The 16613-nt window shown below is 43.5% G+C and overlaps 1 protein-coding gene across 1 annotated transcript in view; it reads left to right on the top strand.

Moving 5' to 3' along the window:
- LOC140722348 (NACHT, LRR and PYD domains-containing protein 3-like) overlaps positions 1-16613 on the top strand; it is a gene marked incomplete at its 3' end in the record, with an annotated part of 46807 nt that overhangs the window by 16835 nt on the left and 13359 nt on the right. Inside the window, exons 3-6 of the mRNA XM_073037113.1 lie at positions 1000-1096; positions 3890-4056; positions 9277-9448; positions 9556-9621. Coding sequence (XP_072893214.1) covers positions 1087-1096; positions 3890-4056; positions 9277-9448; positions 9556-9621 — 415 coding nt within the window. The remainder of the gene's footprint in view (positions 1-999; positions 1097-3889; positions 4057-9276; positions 9449-9555; positions 9622-16613) is intronic.

Below are 16613 nucleotides of genomic sequence, written 5' to 3'. Positions count from 1 at the left end.
CCGTGTCATCAGCGAACTTCTGCACATGGCAGGACTCCGAGTTATATTGGAAGTCTGATGTGTACAGGGTGAACAGGACCGGAGAGAGTACGGTTCCCTGCGGCGCTCCTGTGCTGCTGACCACCGTGTCAGACCTACAGTCTCCCAACCGCACATACTGAGGTCTATCTGTCAAGTAGTCCACTATCCAACTCACCATGTGAGAGTCTACTCCCATCTCCGTTAGTTTGTGCCTTAAGATCTTGGGCTGGATGGTGTTAAAGGCACTAGAGAAGTCAAGGAATGTAATCCTCACAGCACAACTGGCCCCCTCTAGGTGAGAGAGTGATTTGTGCAGCAAATACATGATAGCATCCTCCACTCCTACCTTCTCCTTATACGCAAACTGAAGAGGATCCTGGGCGTGCCTGGTTTGTGGCCTCAGATTCTGTATTATCAGCCGCTCCATGGTCTTTGGATGCGGTTGCACAAGGATTACTTGACTGGTAAGTTCGCAGAATGCACAACATTAGTAGTTCTGTTCACAGAGAAGATTATCGTAGCATCTAGGGGATCTAAATGGACAGGGGCTGGTAAAGAGATTGCAAAGCCAATCTGATCAGCAGCGGATTCATGCAGATGTTGGGGATCATGTGGAGGAAACAGCCAGAGGAAGTGGATGAGGCAGGTGCAGTTGCATAATTCAAAAAGCAGTTGGGGTGTGTAGATGGAGTGAAGAGGCCAGAAGGGAGATGGCCCCATCACAGGAAATTGTGACCATCTCAGTGGGCACTGTGGTTGGCATTGTCTCGTTGGGTTGAACACTCTGAATTAGGATTTTATTGCTCTGTGACTCTGTCAGTAGATGCGCCAGGTATCAGTGGACAGATATGGTGTGGAAGTGGTTACTAACAGGGAATGTTTGGTCCCCATGCCAAATGCTACAGGGGATGGAAATACTGTCATATTTGCAAAGTAGTCGTACTCTCTGACTCACTGTCTGCTTGTTGTGAAATTTAGAGCCTCACCAGCAGGTGGAGCTGTCCTGCAGAGCGACCAAAGTGTAAACAAGACGACGACAATCAACAATCGCCAGTCAGAATCAGAATGGACAAAGGTATGATCACAGGGATCTTTGAATTAAACTTTTGTCGAGTTTGTACACAATAGTTCCGATGAAAAAACTGACAGAGGTGTTAACAGTGCATAGAAAAGTTTCATCCAGCAGTGTCATTTATCCCACTGGTAAAGCGGCCTTGTGTAATTGATCAACCCAACAGTTCCAGCGCAGGGACCTGACACCAGTAATGGTCGAATCACTCCGCTCATCATACAAAGCTTCAGCTGAGTGAAAGGAGCAGGGGCTCCTGAATCAGGTGGTCGTGAGTGAAACACAGACAGGAATGTGACAGCGATCTTGTCGTTTATGTGAATGTTCAGGGTCAGGGTCCGTTTCACCTCCAGACAGACCCTGAGGTGTAAGACATCTTCAACTTTCACTTATAAAATTCAGAAGCAGATGATAGGAGCATTTCCGGGATTTCCGAGATTCTATGATTACACAGCATTTCAGGTTTTGGAAGGAAAGCTACCAACTCCCCCCTGGTGTTTCTTGCCTGCTACGCAAAGAAGGAGGGGTGTCACCGAAATCTGTTTTCTGTAGTGGAGCGGAGATCATTGCCGGTGCTGGGAATGGCTGAGGATCAGGAGGCAGCTCATTGTAGATACATTTGTGATCTGCTTCGGAGTTTTAACACCCCAGTGAATGTCTGGGCTGTGGAGAAATGGTGAACCTGAGTTTCTAAATATTTCCCTCTTGATATGATCTTCCACATTAATTTAAATGGCTGGGAAACCCGGCATAACCAATGACCAAATGTCTCTGTCACCTGTAGACATTGTGATTGTGCTCAAATCTGAGATTCCAGCTGGAATAAAAACGATGCTCCAGCCTGGAAACGGGTCCTTCGGCCCATATAATTCATGCTGATCTAAATGTCCCATTTTCCTGCAGTTTTCCCAAATTTCCCTAGTAAACTTCTTCTCCCCTTTTTCCTGCCCACATGCTCTCAATTTTGTAAGTTTATTTGTGTTTGCGGCCTCCTCTGGATGCATGTAATTTATACCCATCAGCCACCACGTGAAAAATGCCCCTTTGGTCCCTTTTAAATCTCTGCCCTCGAGTCTCAGACTCCCACACCCGGGAAAAAAGACTCTGACCATCTACCCTATCTGCACCTCTGATTACTGTATGTGTGTGTGTAAGGTTTCCCTTCAAGCTCCTGTGCTCCAGGGCAAGCTGCCCCAGCTCAACCATATAACACAAAAAACAACACCCTAGCCCAGTACCGTGGTGTTCATTCTTCACTTCACACTTTCCAGCTTCATCACCTCCATCCTATAGATTAGCAACTGCAACTACACACAAAGCTCTATAACCAAGACTTTGCCAATGACATGCATAGTTGTTACATGATGATCAGCAGGTAGGGGAGAAGATGGGAACCAGGGGAGAGGTCAGCATAGATCACAAGGGAATGGTCAGCCTGCGACCCAGGGGACCGGACAACGTGCGTCTCAAGGGAATGGTCAGTCTGTGACCAAGGGGACTGGAGAAAGCAACTCCAGTCCCCTTGTCCAGTCTCCAGCCCCTCGTGTGACAAAGCAACTGGAGAATGTGTGATCCAGCAGACTGGACCATGTGTAATCCCGTTGCTGGTCTTTGTGTGACACAGACTACTGGACAGTTAGTGACCGAGGGAGATTTTAGCTTGTGGAAGATAATCACAGTGATATATCCCAGTATCACCGGACACCGGTGCATTATGATCCCGTGGTCATCCGTGCGTTCAACTGCTGTGATTAGTATTACTGTGCTTATCGTGCTATTTTACTGGGAGTAAATGTGTCCAGTCACCGGCTTATCGGGATGATCACCTGACAGGGTGTACGGTTCACATTAACCAGCACATTTCCACTCCAAATCTGGTCACAACACAGAGAGAAAAAAAAACACACAACAACTACACTAAACTACACACTAATCTAGGACTGCATAAAGTGCACAAAACAGTGCAGACATTACAATAATAATATACGTGACAGTAGGGCAGTAAGGTGTCAGGCCAGGCGCTGGGTATTGCGGAGTCTGACAGCTTGGGGGAAGAAACTGTTACATAGTCTGTCCGTGAGATCCCGAATGCTTCGGTGCATTTTCCCAGATGACAGGAGGGAGAAGAGATTGTATGAGGGGTGCATGGATCCTTTATAATGCTGCTGGCTTTACCGATGCAGCGTGTGGTGTAAATGTCCGTAATGGCGGGAAGAGAGACCCCGATGGTCTTCTCAGCTGACCTCACTATTCGCTGCAGGGTCTTGCGATCTGAGATGGTGCAATTTCCGAACCAGGCAGTGGTGCAGCTGCTCTGGATGCTCTCAATACAACCACCTTAGAATGTGATGAGGATGGGGGGTGGGAGATGAACTTTCCTCAGCCTTCGCAGAAAGTAGAGATGCTGCTGGGCTTTCTTTGCTATGGAGCTGGTGTTGAGGGACCAGGTGAGATTCTCCGCTAGATGAACACCAAGAAATTTGTTTTGTTCAGATTCAGAGACAGGCTGCTGGCTCTGCACCAGTCCGTTAGCTGCTGCACCTCCTCTCTGTAAGCTGACTCGTCGTTCTTGCTGTGTGTTGCAGCACAGTCGTGGGTCAGCAGAGTGAAAAGCAGTGGTCTGTGCACACAGCCGTAGAGTGACTCCGTGCTCAGTGTGATGGTGTTGGAGATGGAAAATTAATCCAATTTTGTATCTGTAGGCAGGTTCAAGACACGGTTTTTTGTTGAGTTGGGTGAGAGCGGTGGAGACGAGGGATATCTGAGTTCAAGCCTACATTTTCCTTTTTATATTCACAGAGCCAGAGTTTACAATCTCCGACCTCCTGGCACAGGGGGAGGAATATCGACTGTACCAACTGACAAAGTTCTACGGGGACAGACTCAAACAAGCAATTGAAGAAAAGGTTGAGAGACTGGGTTGGATGTTGACAAAGGAGGGACATTTCAGTAGAGAAGAAAATGAGGTGAGTGCAGTTCGTGTATTGTCAATGATCTGCTGGTATCAGGGGGAATAGTGATCAACATTAATCTCCTGCACGTTTTAGGAGATCGACTTGGGAATGGAGACTTTGATCTCTGACTTGTCTCTCGCAGATCTGGTTTCAGTTTTTAAGGTGGGGAGCACTGGGAACTGCAGGTTTAGCATCACCTTTTCTTGTATCACCTGCTGTATTTATCAGTGTGAAGTAAGAGCAGTGGCTGCATATCTGGACTTCCAAAAGGCATTCGGTCTGAAACTAATTTCAAATCTTGGCTGAATCATCGGGTAGCTTCACATCATCTCATTAATCCAGGATGAGCATTAAACTGTCAATTGGGCCAACCGGCTTCACTGCGGTACCTGAGGGAGGGAAACCAGCTAATCACAGCTTGTCTTGGTTCCGTGAGTTCCCAAACAATGTGTGGCTGACTTGTCATAGTCACAGCAAAGTACAGTGCAGAAACAGGCCTTTTGGCCCATCTATTCCATGCCAGACTACAGAATCTACTTATTCCCATTGACCTGCACCGGGCCATGGCGCTCTATACGCTCATTACGCAAGCATCTATTCAGAATTCTCTTAACCACTTGCACTACTTGCCCTGCTAGCTAGTTTTGCACTCTCACCACCCTCTGAGTAAACCGGTTTCACTTTTGTACCCTTTGAAATTTTCACCTTTCACCCTTTGGTGATAACCTCTTGTTGTAGTACCTCTTTACCTCAGTACAAAATGCCTGCTTGCATTTATCCTACCTATATCCCAATGTAATTGTGTACACTTCTATCAAATCTCCGCTCAGTCTTTCATGTTCCAATGAATAAAGTCCTAATCAGTTCACTCTTTTCTTATAACTTAGGTCTTCCAGTCCAGGTAACATCCTTGTAATGTTTTTTTTTTCTGTACTCTTTCAAACATTTCCATCTGTCCTGCAGGTAGGTGTGCAGAACTGCACATAATATCCAAATTAGGCCTCTCCAACGTCTTATACAACATCATATTGTACACGATATTTTCAATTACCAGGGATAATGCGCTAAGAAACTTACTTTCAGAGCCTATCAACATTTGCTGCTACTTTCAATGGCTTATGTACCTGTATTCCCAGATCACTTTGTTCTACCGGTCGCTGTGTAAGATCTACCCTGATTGGTCCATCCAAAGTGCAACATCTTGCACCTGTCTGCATTAAATTGCATCGGCCCCTTTTAAACCCATTCTCCGGTTGGTCCAGACCTCACTGCAAGCTCTTGTAATCTACCTCTTTGTCAACTGCTCCTTCCCAATGTTGGAGTCATCAGCAAATTTGCTGATGCTCTTAACCGTAATTTCATCCAGATCATTGATATAGATGACAAACAACAACAGGCACAGCACCGATTCCCGTGACACTGCACGAGCTACAGGTGCCAAACAGAAATGCAACAGTCTATAGTGACACTCCGGATTCTTTCCAAAAAGTTAGTGTCTAATCCAGTTTACTACTTTATCTTGAATGCTAAGCAACTGAATCTTCCAGACCAACCTCCTATACGGGACCTTGTTAAATACCGTGCTGAAGTCCATGTAGACAATATCCACAACCTTGCCTTCATCAACTTTCCTGGTAACTTCCTCGAAAAACTCTGAGATTGAATAGATGTGAAAGATCACGCACAAAGCTGATATCTTATGACCACAAACATCAATAGTTTGATCTAAAAGGGCAGAAGAAAGCACAAAACATAAAATAAATCTGGTGATATCTGATATCTCATGATCCCAAAAAATCAACAGGTTGTCCTGAAAGGGAAGAAGATCAATAGGATTTCCTGAAAGGGAAGGGGCAAACAAAAAAAAACTGCTATCTTGCTGAATATCTGACTAATGAGAGACAGGGACACACCATTTCAGGTCACTCTCCTTGGAGCTCACAAACAGTGATTGTCTTGTCCTAGATCTGACCTATTCAGCCATGAGTGGTATTAGAAAATCAAGTGTGTTACACCCGTGAGTAACTCTGTTCTCATTGGGATTCATTGGCGCTGTCTGTAATGAATCACACAGGCATTATCCAAAGGCGAGAGTTAATCTGTAAATCTGATGCTGATCTATAAATTCATCATCTGGAGACGTCTGATTTACTGGTTAAATTTCTTTCACAACTGTAACTCCTCAGACCTGGTAGCAGTGAAACTGAGGGATTATTTTACAGTGCAGTGGGCCATCAGGGAATTATGCTGATTTATTTCAGTACAGCACAGTACAGGCCCTTCGGCCCACAATGTTGTGCTTACCCTTAAACGCTGCCTCTCTTATTTCTCAGAGCGATGTCCTAAGCCCATCCATATTCAGTTACCTTAATTCCATCATAGGTGTATGTTGCTTGAAGACTATTCAATGATTAATTCATAATTCCTCAGTTAATCAGGAAGCCCATGCCTGCATTCAGGAAGTCATTACCATTTTACGGTATGAGTGCCAGGCAGTAACCATCTCCATTATAAGATAGCCGCACTGACATTTCTTAATCTTCTTTTGTCTTTATACATCATAAGGCCATAAGGCATCAGAGCACAATTGGCCATTAGGCCCATCGATTCTGCTCTGCCATTACATCATGGGTGATTTACTGTCCCTCTCAACCCCATTCTCCTGCCTTCTCCCAGTGAACTTTGCTGACCAGACTAGTCAAGAAGATACCAACCTCTGTTTTAAATATACTCAATGACCTGGTCTCCGCAGCTGTCAGTGCCAATGAATTCTACAGATTCACTACTCCTCGGCTAAATAATATCCTCATTTCTGTTCCAAATGGACGTCCCTCTAACCTGAGGCTGTTCCGTCTGGTTCTAGACTCCCCCACGTAAAAACAACATCTCCACATCCTCTCAATGTCTTTCGATATTCCACAGGTTACAATTAGATTCCCCCTCATCCTCCCACACTCCAGCTATTACAGGTGCATCCAGGATCCATTCCCATCAAAATCTGGTTTAACATCACTGGTTCTGTTCGTTTTGATTCCTCTCTGGATTTTTCACAACGCCATCACATATTTTCTCTGATCAGGGGATCAAAATATGCAAGTGCGGTCTGGCGAGTGCTTGTTCTTATATTCTGATCCTCTCGAAGTGAATGCTGGCATTGTATTTGCCTTTCCGAACACAGACTCAACCTGCACGGAATCCTGCACCAGGTCTCCAGAGACTCTTTACAACTCCGATTTCTGAATTTTCTCCCAGATTCAAAAATAGTCTACGTCTTCATTATTTCTGCTAAAGTATATGGCCATGTCCCTCACTATACTACATTCCAATTGCAACTAATGTGTCCATTTTTTCATCGGTCTATGTGGGACACCTGGTCAAAGGTCCTCGGGAAGTCCAAGTAAACAACTTGCACTGACTCTCCGTTGTCGACCCAGCATGCTGTTCTCTCAAAAAATTCCAACAGTTCTGTCAGGCAAGATTCCCTCCCATGGATGTTGACCTTTTTCTTATCATGTGCGTCCAAATACCCCGAAACCTTATCCTCAATTATCGACCGCAGACATCTTCCCAAACGCTGATCAGACTAACTGGCCGATAGTTTAAAATGATCAGTCCTCCGGAACCATTCCAAAATCCAGTGATTCTTGAGCGATCATTACTAATGTCTCCACAATCTCTTCAGCCTCCTCCTTCAGAAGCAATCGGGTGAGTTGATCTGGACTCATCTATCTTCAGAACTTTCAGCTTCCCAAGCGCCTTCTCCGCAATAATTGCAAATACACTCACTTCTGCCACCTGACATTCTCCAATATCTGGCACGTTCTAGTGTTTTTACAGTGAGGACTGACGCAAAATGCCGACTAATACCTTCCAGCATTTCCTTGCCCCCTGACAGTACCTCTCCACTGTCATTTTCCGGTGGTTCAATATCCACTCTCCTCTCTTTCAATCTTCATATATCAGACGGACGTTTTGGTAAGCTATTTTACATCATTGTCTAGCCTGCCATCATATTTCATATTTTCTCTATTTATGGCTTTTTAATTGCCTTCTGTTGATTTGTAAAAACATCCCAGTCCTCCAGCTTTCTACTATATTTTGTAATTTTCTGTGCCGTCTCCTTTGCTTTTGTGCTGCTTTGACTACCTCGTCAGCCACGGTTGATCATCCTCCCTTTAGAATAATTCTTAATCATTGTGATTGTTTGTCCTCCGAGAAACTTCAGCCATTCCTGCTCTGCCATTGTCCCTGTTAAGTGTCATTTTCGAATTTATTTTTGCCCAGCTCCTCTCTCATACTCAGTTAATTCCTTTATTCTACTGTAGCACTGATACCTCTAACTTTACTTTCTCCCTTTCAACCTGCTGGCTGAGTTCTGCTATTTTATGATCACTGCCTCTTAAGGGTTTATTTAGCTGAAGCTCCCTAATCAAATCTGGTTCAATACACAACACAGAATCCAGATCCGCCTTTCCTATAGTGGCCTCAACCATAGGCTTCTCTCAAAAGCCATCTCATAGGCATTCTATAAATTCCCTCACTTGGGATTCAGCACCGACCTGATTTTCCGAAGCTACCTGGATATTGAAACTCCCCGTGACAATTTTAGCATTGACCTTTTTCCATGCCTCTCCTCTCTCCCGTTGTAATTTGTAGCCCACATCCTGGCTACTGTAAACACGCCTGTATATAATTTCCATCAGGGTCATTTTACCTACGCAGTTTCTTAACATCCACATCGTCTAATCCGACATCACCTCTTTCTCAGGACTTTTCATTTTTAATGACAGCAGCTTCGACAAAACACTTTCACCTACCTGCATATCCTTTCGATTCAATATTTATCCTTGAATTTAAGCACCCAACTATAAACTTTTGTCAGCCACGATTCAGTGATGCCCGCCATCCATTTGTTTTTGCTCTCTCTCTCCCCTCTCTTCCGTTCTTGTTGTCACATCTTGTTGATGTAATGCTGCACATTGACAGATCAAGGAAATTAATCACATTGCATCTACTGCAGGGTGTCAGGAAATCCTTATTCTTACACACTATTGATTTAGAATTTCCTTCAGTTACTGTTTCTCTGTTAATGACTGAACCCAGAGAGGATGAGGTAGCAGACCAGTGACTGCATCTGTTCTGAAGCTACTGGGGCCATGAACAGATACTTTCCTGCACATTCTCCATGTCTGTCTGTCTGCTCCACAATAAGTCCATTGTTTCCTTTTGTAGAAAGTCACTGAGCTGACAGAGAAGGGAAACCGGACAGAGAGTTCCAGACTCTTCCTCAGTTTGGTGAATGGCAAAGGCTCCCGGGCCCGGAGGGCGATGTGGGAATCCTTTCTGATGTGGAGGACTGAGTTACCGAAGTTGGACAGAATACTGAGGGAAATACAGGAGCTCGGTATGTTAAAACCACGCACTGAACACAAAGGCACATTGAGATAAAGATTTCAGTTATTTTAATTATTTTAGCTCTGTTTCCATGGATTTTTTAAAATATTTAAACAGGTCCTGATCCACAGGAATACATGAACATCGGCCAAGGTTTATCGGAATTACCAACTCAGCTGGAAGGTGAGTGATCAAATGCACAGTTCCATCCACATCTCAAATGTTAGTCTGTGACTTGGCAAAGCCTGGGAATCAAAATTCGCCATTAATCATTCGCTGATCTCTGGATTCAAGTAACAATTCAACGAATCTCTCTTTGCAACCTGAATATTCTACAATATATTTTTCTATTAATCCAGCTGTTGGTTCTGATGAAGCCTTCACTTCAGGTCCTAACGCTCTGGGAATCCCAACACACCCCAGGCAGGCTCTTGATACACTGTTTGACCCAGTCCAGGTGACTTTTCTATCTTCAGACCTTTCATCTTCCAAGCCCCTTTTCCTTTGTAATAGCACTACACGCAATTCTGTTTGCTGATGTTCTTTACCTTTTGGAATTCTGCCAGTGACTTGCACAGAGTTTGTCTGACATTTCCTTTTCACCCGTTACTGCAACTACAGCAGCAGTTTCTAGTGGTCCGATATTGACCCTCTCCCTTTTTTCACTCTTCATATATCTGGGAAAGAAAAAAATATATACTTTGGTATCCTTTCTTATATTATTGACCATTTCCTTGCATTTCCTGCACATTCATGTATAACTAGGAGCATCTATAACATAGTTCCCTCCGACATGACCCTAGTCACTAGACTCGAGACACTAGAATACTACAGCACAGCACAGGCTCTTCGGCCCTGGATGTTGTGCCGACCCATGTATTCCTTTAAAAAGAGTACTAAACCCACACTACCCTGTGACCCTCTATTTTTCTTTCATCCAAGTGCCTGTCCAAGAGGTTCTTAAATACCCTTAATGTTTTAGCCTCCACCACCATCCCTGGCAAGTTGTTTCAGGCACCCACAACCCTTTGTAAAATCTTACCCCTGAGGTCTCCCCGAAACTTCCCTCCCTTAACTTTGTACATATGCCCTCTAGTGTTTTCTATTGGTGCCCTGGGAAACAGGTTCTAGTAATCTACCCTATCTATGCCTCTCATAATTTTTTAGACCTCTATCAAGTGCCCTCTCATCCTTCTACACTCCAAAGAGAAAAGTCCCAGCTCTGCTAACTTTGCTTCACATGACTTGTTCTCCAAACCAGGCAACATCCTGGTAAATCTCCTCTGCACCCTCTCCATAGCTTCCACATCCTTCCTATAATGAGGTGACCGGAATTGAACACAATACTCTAAGTGCGGTCTCACCAGCGATTTGTAGATTTGCAACTTGGCCTCTCTACTCTTGAACTCAATCTCCCTATTAATGAAGCCTAGCATCCCATAGGAGTTCTTAACTATCCTATCAACCCGTGCAGCGACCTTAAGGGATGTATGGATTTGAACCCCAAGGTCCCTTTGTTCATCCACACTCTTAAGTAACCAACGATTAAACTTGTACTCAGCCTACTTGTTTGTCCTTCCAAAATGCATCACCTCACACTTATCCGGATTGAACCCTATCTGCCACTTTTCTGCCCAAATCTGCACCCTGTCTATATCCTCTTGTAACCTTCGACAACCTACATCTCCATCCACAACTCCTCCAATCTTCATGTCATCCACAAATTTACTCACCCATTCTTCCACCTCTACATCCAGGTCATTTATAAAAATCACAAACAGCAGGGCTCCCAGGACAGATCCCTGCGGCACTCCACTAGTCACCGACCTCCAGGCAGAATACGTTCCTTCCACTACTACCCTCCGCTTTCTTCCTGTAAGCCAATTATTTATCCAAAAAGCCAAGGTTCCACTTATCCCGTGCCTCATGATTTTCTGGATGAGTCTCTCGTGAGGGACCTTGTCAAATGCCTTGCTAAAATCCATGTAGACCACATCTACTACCGTACCTTCATCAATTGCTTTATGTTACCTCTTCAAAAACTCAATTAGCCTCGTGAGGCACGACCTTCCCTTCACAAAGCCATGTTGACTCAGACATTAAATTCCAGGCACCCAGGACTCTGTTAAAAAACTACCCACAATTGCTGTAAATTTACCCCATCTCACCTTAACCAAATGCCCTCTGGTACCAGAAACCAGTCATATATATAAAAAAAAACAAAATATAGGCTGTCGACCCAAACTCTCATCTCTCAAACTTGTACACCTCAGTCAGATCTCTATTCTAACTCCAGAATAATCAAACCAGGTTTATCAAACCTCTACTTGTAGCACATGTCACCGAACCCAGGCAACATCCTGATGAACCTGTTCTGCACCCTCTCCAATCCTTCCAAGAGTTGGACAATCAGAAGTGAACACAATACTCCAGATGCTCCCTAAAACCATAAGACCTAGTAGCAGAATTAAGCCATTTGGCTCACTGAATTTGCTCTTCAATTCCTCTCTACCCCATTATCCCAGGAAACGTCAACGCTCTTCCTAATCAGGAACATATCGACCTGCATTTTAAATATATCCAATGAAGTGACTTCCTCAGCCGTCTATGACAATAATTTCACAGATTCACCACCCGCCATCCAAGAAATTTCTCCCAGTTTGTGTCCCCGGCAGCCAGGACATTTCCCCACAGTTCTCAAGCATGTTAATATTCTGTATGAGCCTCCCATGTGGGACTTTGTCAAACACTCTACTAATATACAAGTAGACAATATCCATGTGTAACTTCATCCATCACCTTTGTCACCTCCTGGAGGAACTCAAACAAGCTGGCAAGACACAAACCCGACCCAAAGCCTTGCTACTGAACCCCAAATCACCTCATACATCCTCTCTGTCATACTCCCATGGGGCAGAACATATAAAAGGCTGAAGGTATGTACCACCAGCCTCAACGACAGCTTTATTCTGCATTTATAAGACTACTAAATGGTCACCTACTATGTTATTATTGGCTCTTAACAATAATAATACAATTTTATATCTAAAATTATAGCATCGTACATCTCGTAACTAATAACAACTCAGATAACAACTTAGATAACCACAATATACTCACAGGAGAGCAGACAGAATACTGTTCGGGTTTGAACAATAGATAACAGATGATGTCATTCTATTTCAAACGCTGTGGAAAGCAGAAAACTTTCAGTGTTATATTGTCAATCAAAAGCAAAATCTGATTCTGTTCCTCGTGTGCTTAAGAGAAGTTCCAAATATATATAAAATTCATACAATACTTCTGAAATTTCTACAACTGATGAAACATTCGCGTAAAATAATCGTCCTATTAACAACCACAGAGGAACAATGACCACTATCAAAATAAATGGAGCGATTTTCCAGAGCGACTCAATAAGCCCACTGTGGTTATGTCTAGCTTTAAGCCCACTCATAATTTACTGAAACAGATAAAAATCAGGTATCTCATCAGAAAAAATATACGAATTATACCTTGACACAGCTATACATTGATGATTTGAAATTATTTGCTCTTGCATCAGTAAAGCTGAAATAAACAATTCAAATATTGGAACTAATTTCCAAATATATAAGCATGAACTTTAGACTAGGAAAGTACAGAACATGATTAAACATAAAGAAAGATGCAATAGAACCAGTAGAATATCAAACAGAGCATCAGGATGCAATGCAACAGAATATGAAATGGATATTTAGGATATCAGTAAGCAAAGAAAATAGATAATAGTGTGATAAAGGAAAACCTTCCAACAAAATTTACTGCAGTGAGTACAGAGAGCTTGGTAGGAAGTTGAAAAACAGGAGATAGAGGGTAGTAATCTCCGGATTGCTGCCTGTGCCACGTGCCAGTGAGGGTAAGAGTGCGATGCTCTGGCAGATGAACACGTGGCTGAGAAACTGGTGTAGGGGGCAGGGTTTCAGATTTCTAGATCATCGGGACCTCTTCAGGGGCAGGTGGGACCTGTACAAGAGAGACGGGTTACACCTGAACTACAAGGGCACCAATATACTTGCAGGGAGGTTTGCTAGTTTTATTGGGGAGGGTTTAAACTAGATGGGAACCAGAGTGCCAGAGCAGATAGTGGAACGGGGGTAAAAATAAATGATGTTGGTAGTTCATGCAAAGTCACAAATAGCAAGGTTGTGTGTGGTGGTAATAATATTCTGAGGTGTGTATATTTCAAAGCGTGGAGTATTGTGGGAAAGGCAGACGAGCTGAGGGCCTGGATTGACACATGGAATTACGACATCATAGCCATTACTGAAACATGGCTACAGGAGGGGCAGGACTGGCAGCTCAATGTTCCAGGGTTCCAATGTTTCAGACGTGATAGAGACAGAGGGATGAAGGGTGGGTGGTGGCTTTGCTAGTCTGGGTAAATATTACAGCAGTGCTTCGGCAGAACAGATTAGGTGGCTTGTCTACTGAGGCCATATAGGTGGAGCTGAGAAACAGGAAGGTATGACCACATTAACAGGGTTGTATTATGGACTACCCAATTGTCAGTGAGAATTGGAGGAGCAAATCTGCAAAGAGATAACAGACAACTGCAGGAGACAGAAATCTGTGATTGTAGAGGATTTTAATTCTCCACACATTGATAGGGACTCCCATACTTTTAAACGTCTAGATGGGTTAGAGTTTGTAAAATGTGTTCAGGAAAGTTTTCTAAATCAATATATAGATGTACCAACTAGGGAGGATGCAATATTAGATCTCCTATTAGGAAATGAGTTAGGGCAGGTGACGGAAGTGTGTGTAGGGGAACACTTTGGTTCCAGTGATCATAACATCATTAGTTTCAACTTGATCATGGATAAAGATAGATCTGGTCCTCGGGGTGACGTTCTAAACCTGAAAAGGGCCAAATTTGAAGAAATGACAAGGGATCTAAAAATCGTAGATTGGGACAGGTTGTTCTCTGGCAAGGATGTGATTGGTAAGTGGGAGACCTTCAAAGGAGAAATTTTGAGAGTGCAGAGTTTGTATGTTCCTGTCAGGGTTAAAGGCAAAATGAATAAGAATAAGGAGCCTTGGCTATCGAGGGATATTGAAACTCTGATAAAGAAGAAGAGAGAGATGTATAACATGTATAGCAACAGGGAGGAAATAAGATGCTTGAGGGGTATAAAAAGAGTAAGAAAATACTTAAGAAAGAAATCAGGAGGGCTAAAAGAAGACATGAGGTTGATTTGGCAGTCAGGGTGAACGATAATTTTAAGAACTTCTACAGGTATGTTAAGAACAAAAGGATAAAAGGGGATAAAATTGATCCTCTTGAAGATCAGAGTGGTCGGTTATGTATGGAATCAAAAGAAATGGGAGAGATATTAAATGGGTATTTTGCATCTGTATTTACTAAGGAAACTAGCATGGAGTCTATGGAAACAAGGCAAACAAGTAGGGAGGTCATGGAACTTATACAGATTAAAGAGGAGGAGGTGCTTGCTGTCTTGAGGTAAATCAGAGTAGATAAATCCCCAGGACCTGATAGGGTATTCCCTCGGACCTTGAAGGAGACCAGTGTTGAAATTGCAGTGGCCCTGGCATAAATATTATGTCGATATCCACGGATCGGGTGCCAGAGGATTGGAGGATAGCTCATGTAGTTCCGTTGTTTAAGAAAGGCTCAAAAAGTAAGCCGTGAAATTATAGGCCGGTATGTTTGACATCGGTAGTAGGTAAATTATTGGAAGGAATACTAAGAGATAGGATCTCCAGGTATTTGGATAGACAGGGACTTATTAGAAAAAGTCAGTATGGCTTTGTGCATGGTAGATCATGTTTAACCAATCTATTAGAGTTTATCGAGGAAGTTATCAGGAAAGTGGATGAAGGGAAGGCAGTGGATGTTGTATACATGGACTTCAGTAAGGCCTTTGACAAGGTCCTGCATGGGAGGTTAGATAGGAAGATTCAGTCGCTAGATATACATGGAGAGATAGTAAATTGGATTAGACATTGGCTCAATGGAAGAAGCCAGAGAGTGGTAGTGGAGGATTGCTACTCTGAGTGGAGGCCTGTGACTAGTGGTGTGCCACGGGGATCTTTGCTGGGTCCATTGTTATTTGTCATCTATCTCAATGATCTGGATGAGAATGTGGCAAATTGGATCAGCAAATTTGCTGATGAAACAAAGATTGGAGGTGTAGTGGACAGTGAGGAAGGTTTTCAAAGCTTGCAGAGGGATTTGGACCAGTTGGGGGAATGGGCTGAAAAATGGCAGATGGAGTTTAATGCGGACAAGTGTGAGGTATTGCACTTCGGAAGGTCAAACCAAGGTAGAACATACAAAGTAAATGTTAGGACACTGGGGAGGGCAGTAGAACAGAGGGATCTGGGAGTATAGATACATAATTCCCTAAAAGTGGTGTCACAAGTAGATAGGGTCATAAAGAGACCTTTTGGTACATTGGCCTTTATAAATCAAAGTACTGAGTATAAGAGTTGGAATGTAATGGTGAGGTTGTATAAGACATTGGTGAGACCGAATTTGGAGTATTGTATGCAGTTTTGATCACCTAATTGCAGGAAGCATATTAATAAGGTTGAAAGAGTGCAGAGAAGGTTTACAAAGGTGTTGCCGGGACTTGAGAAAAAAAAACAGTGGTCATGGGTTAAGGGTGAAGGGGGAAAAGTTTAAAGGGAACATTGGGGAAGGTGCTTCTTCACGCAGAGAGTGGTGGGAGTGTGGAATGAGCTGCCAGATGAAGTGGTGAATGCGGGCTCACTTTTGACATTTAAGAAAAACTTGGACAGGTATATGGATGAGAGGTGTATGGAGGGATATGGTCCAGGTGCAGGTCAGTGGGACTAAGCAGAAAAATGGTTCAGCACAGCCAAGAAGGGCCAAAAGGCCTGTTTCTGTGCTGTAATGTTCTATGGTTCTATGGTTCTATCTGAGGTGAAGGAGGTGCTGTTGTGCCTTCTTTCACCACACAATTGATGTGTACAGACCACGTGAGGTTCTCAGTGATGTGAATGCCGAGGAACTTAAAGCTGTTCACTCTCTCAACCCCACATCCATTGATGTCAATAGGGGTTAGCCTATCTCCATTCCTCTTGTCTTTGTGACATTGCATCCAGCTCCTTTGTTTTTGCGACATTGAGGGAGAAGTTGTTTTCTTGTC

The sequence above is a fragment of the Hemitrygon akajei genome, unplaced genomic scaffold (assembly GCF_048418815.1).
Source record: "Hemitrygon akajei unplaced genomic scaffold, sHemAka1.3 Scf000075, whole genome shotgun sequence".
NCBI classification, from domain to species: Eukaryota; Metazoa; Chordata; class Chondrichthyes; order Myliobatiformes; family Dasyatidae; genus Hemitrygon; species Hemitrygon akajei.
This window is presented reverse-complemented; position numbering and strand designations above follow the sequence as displayed.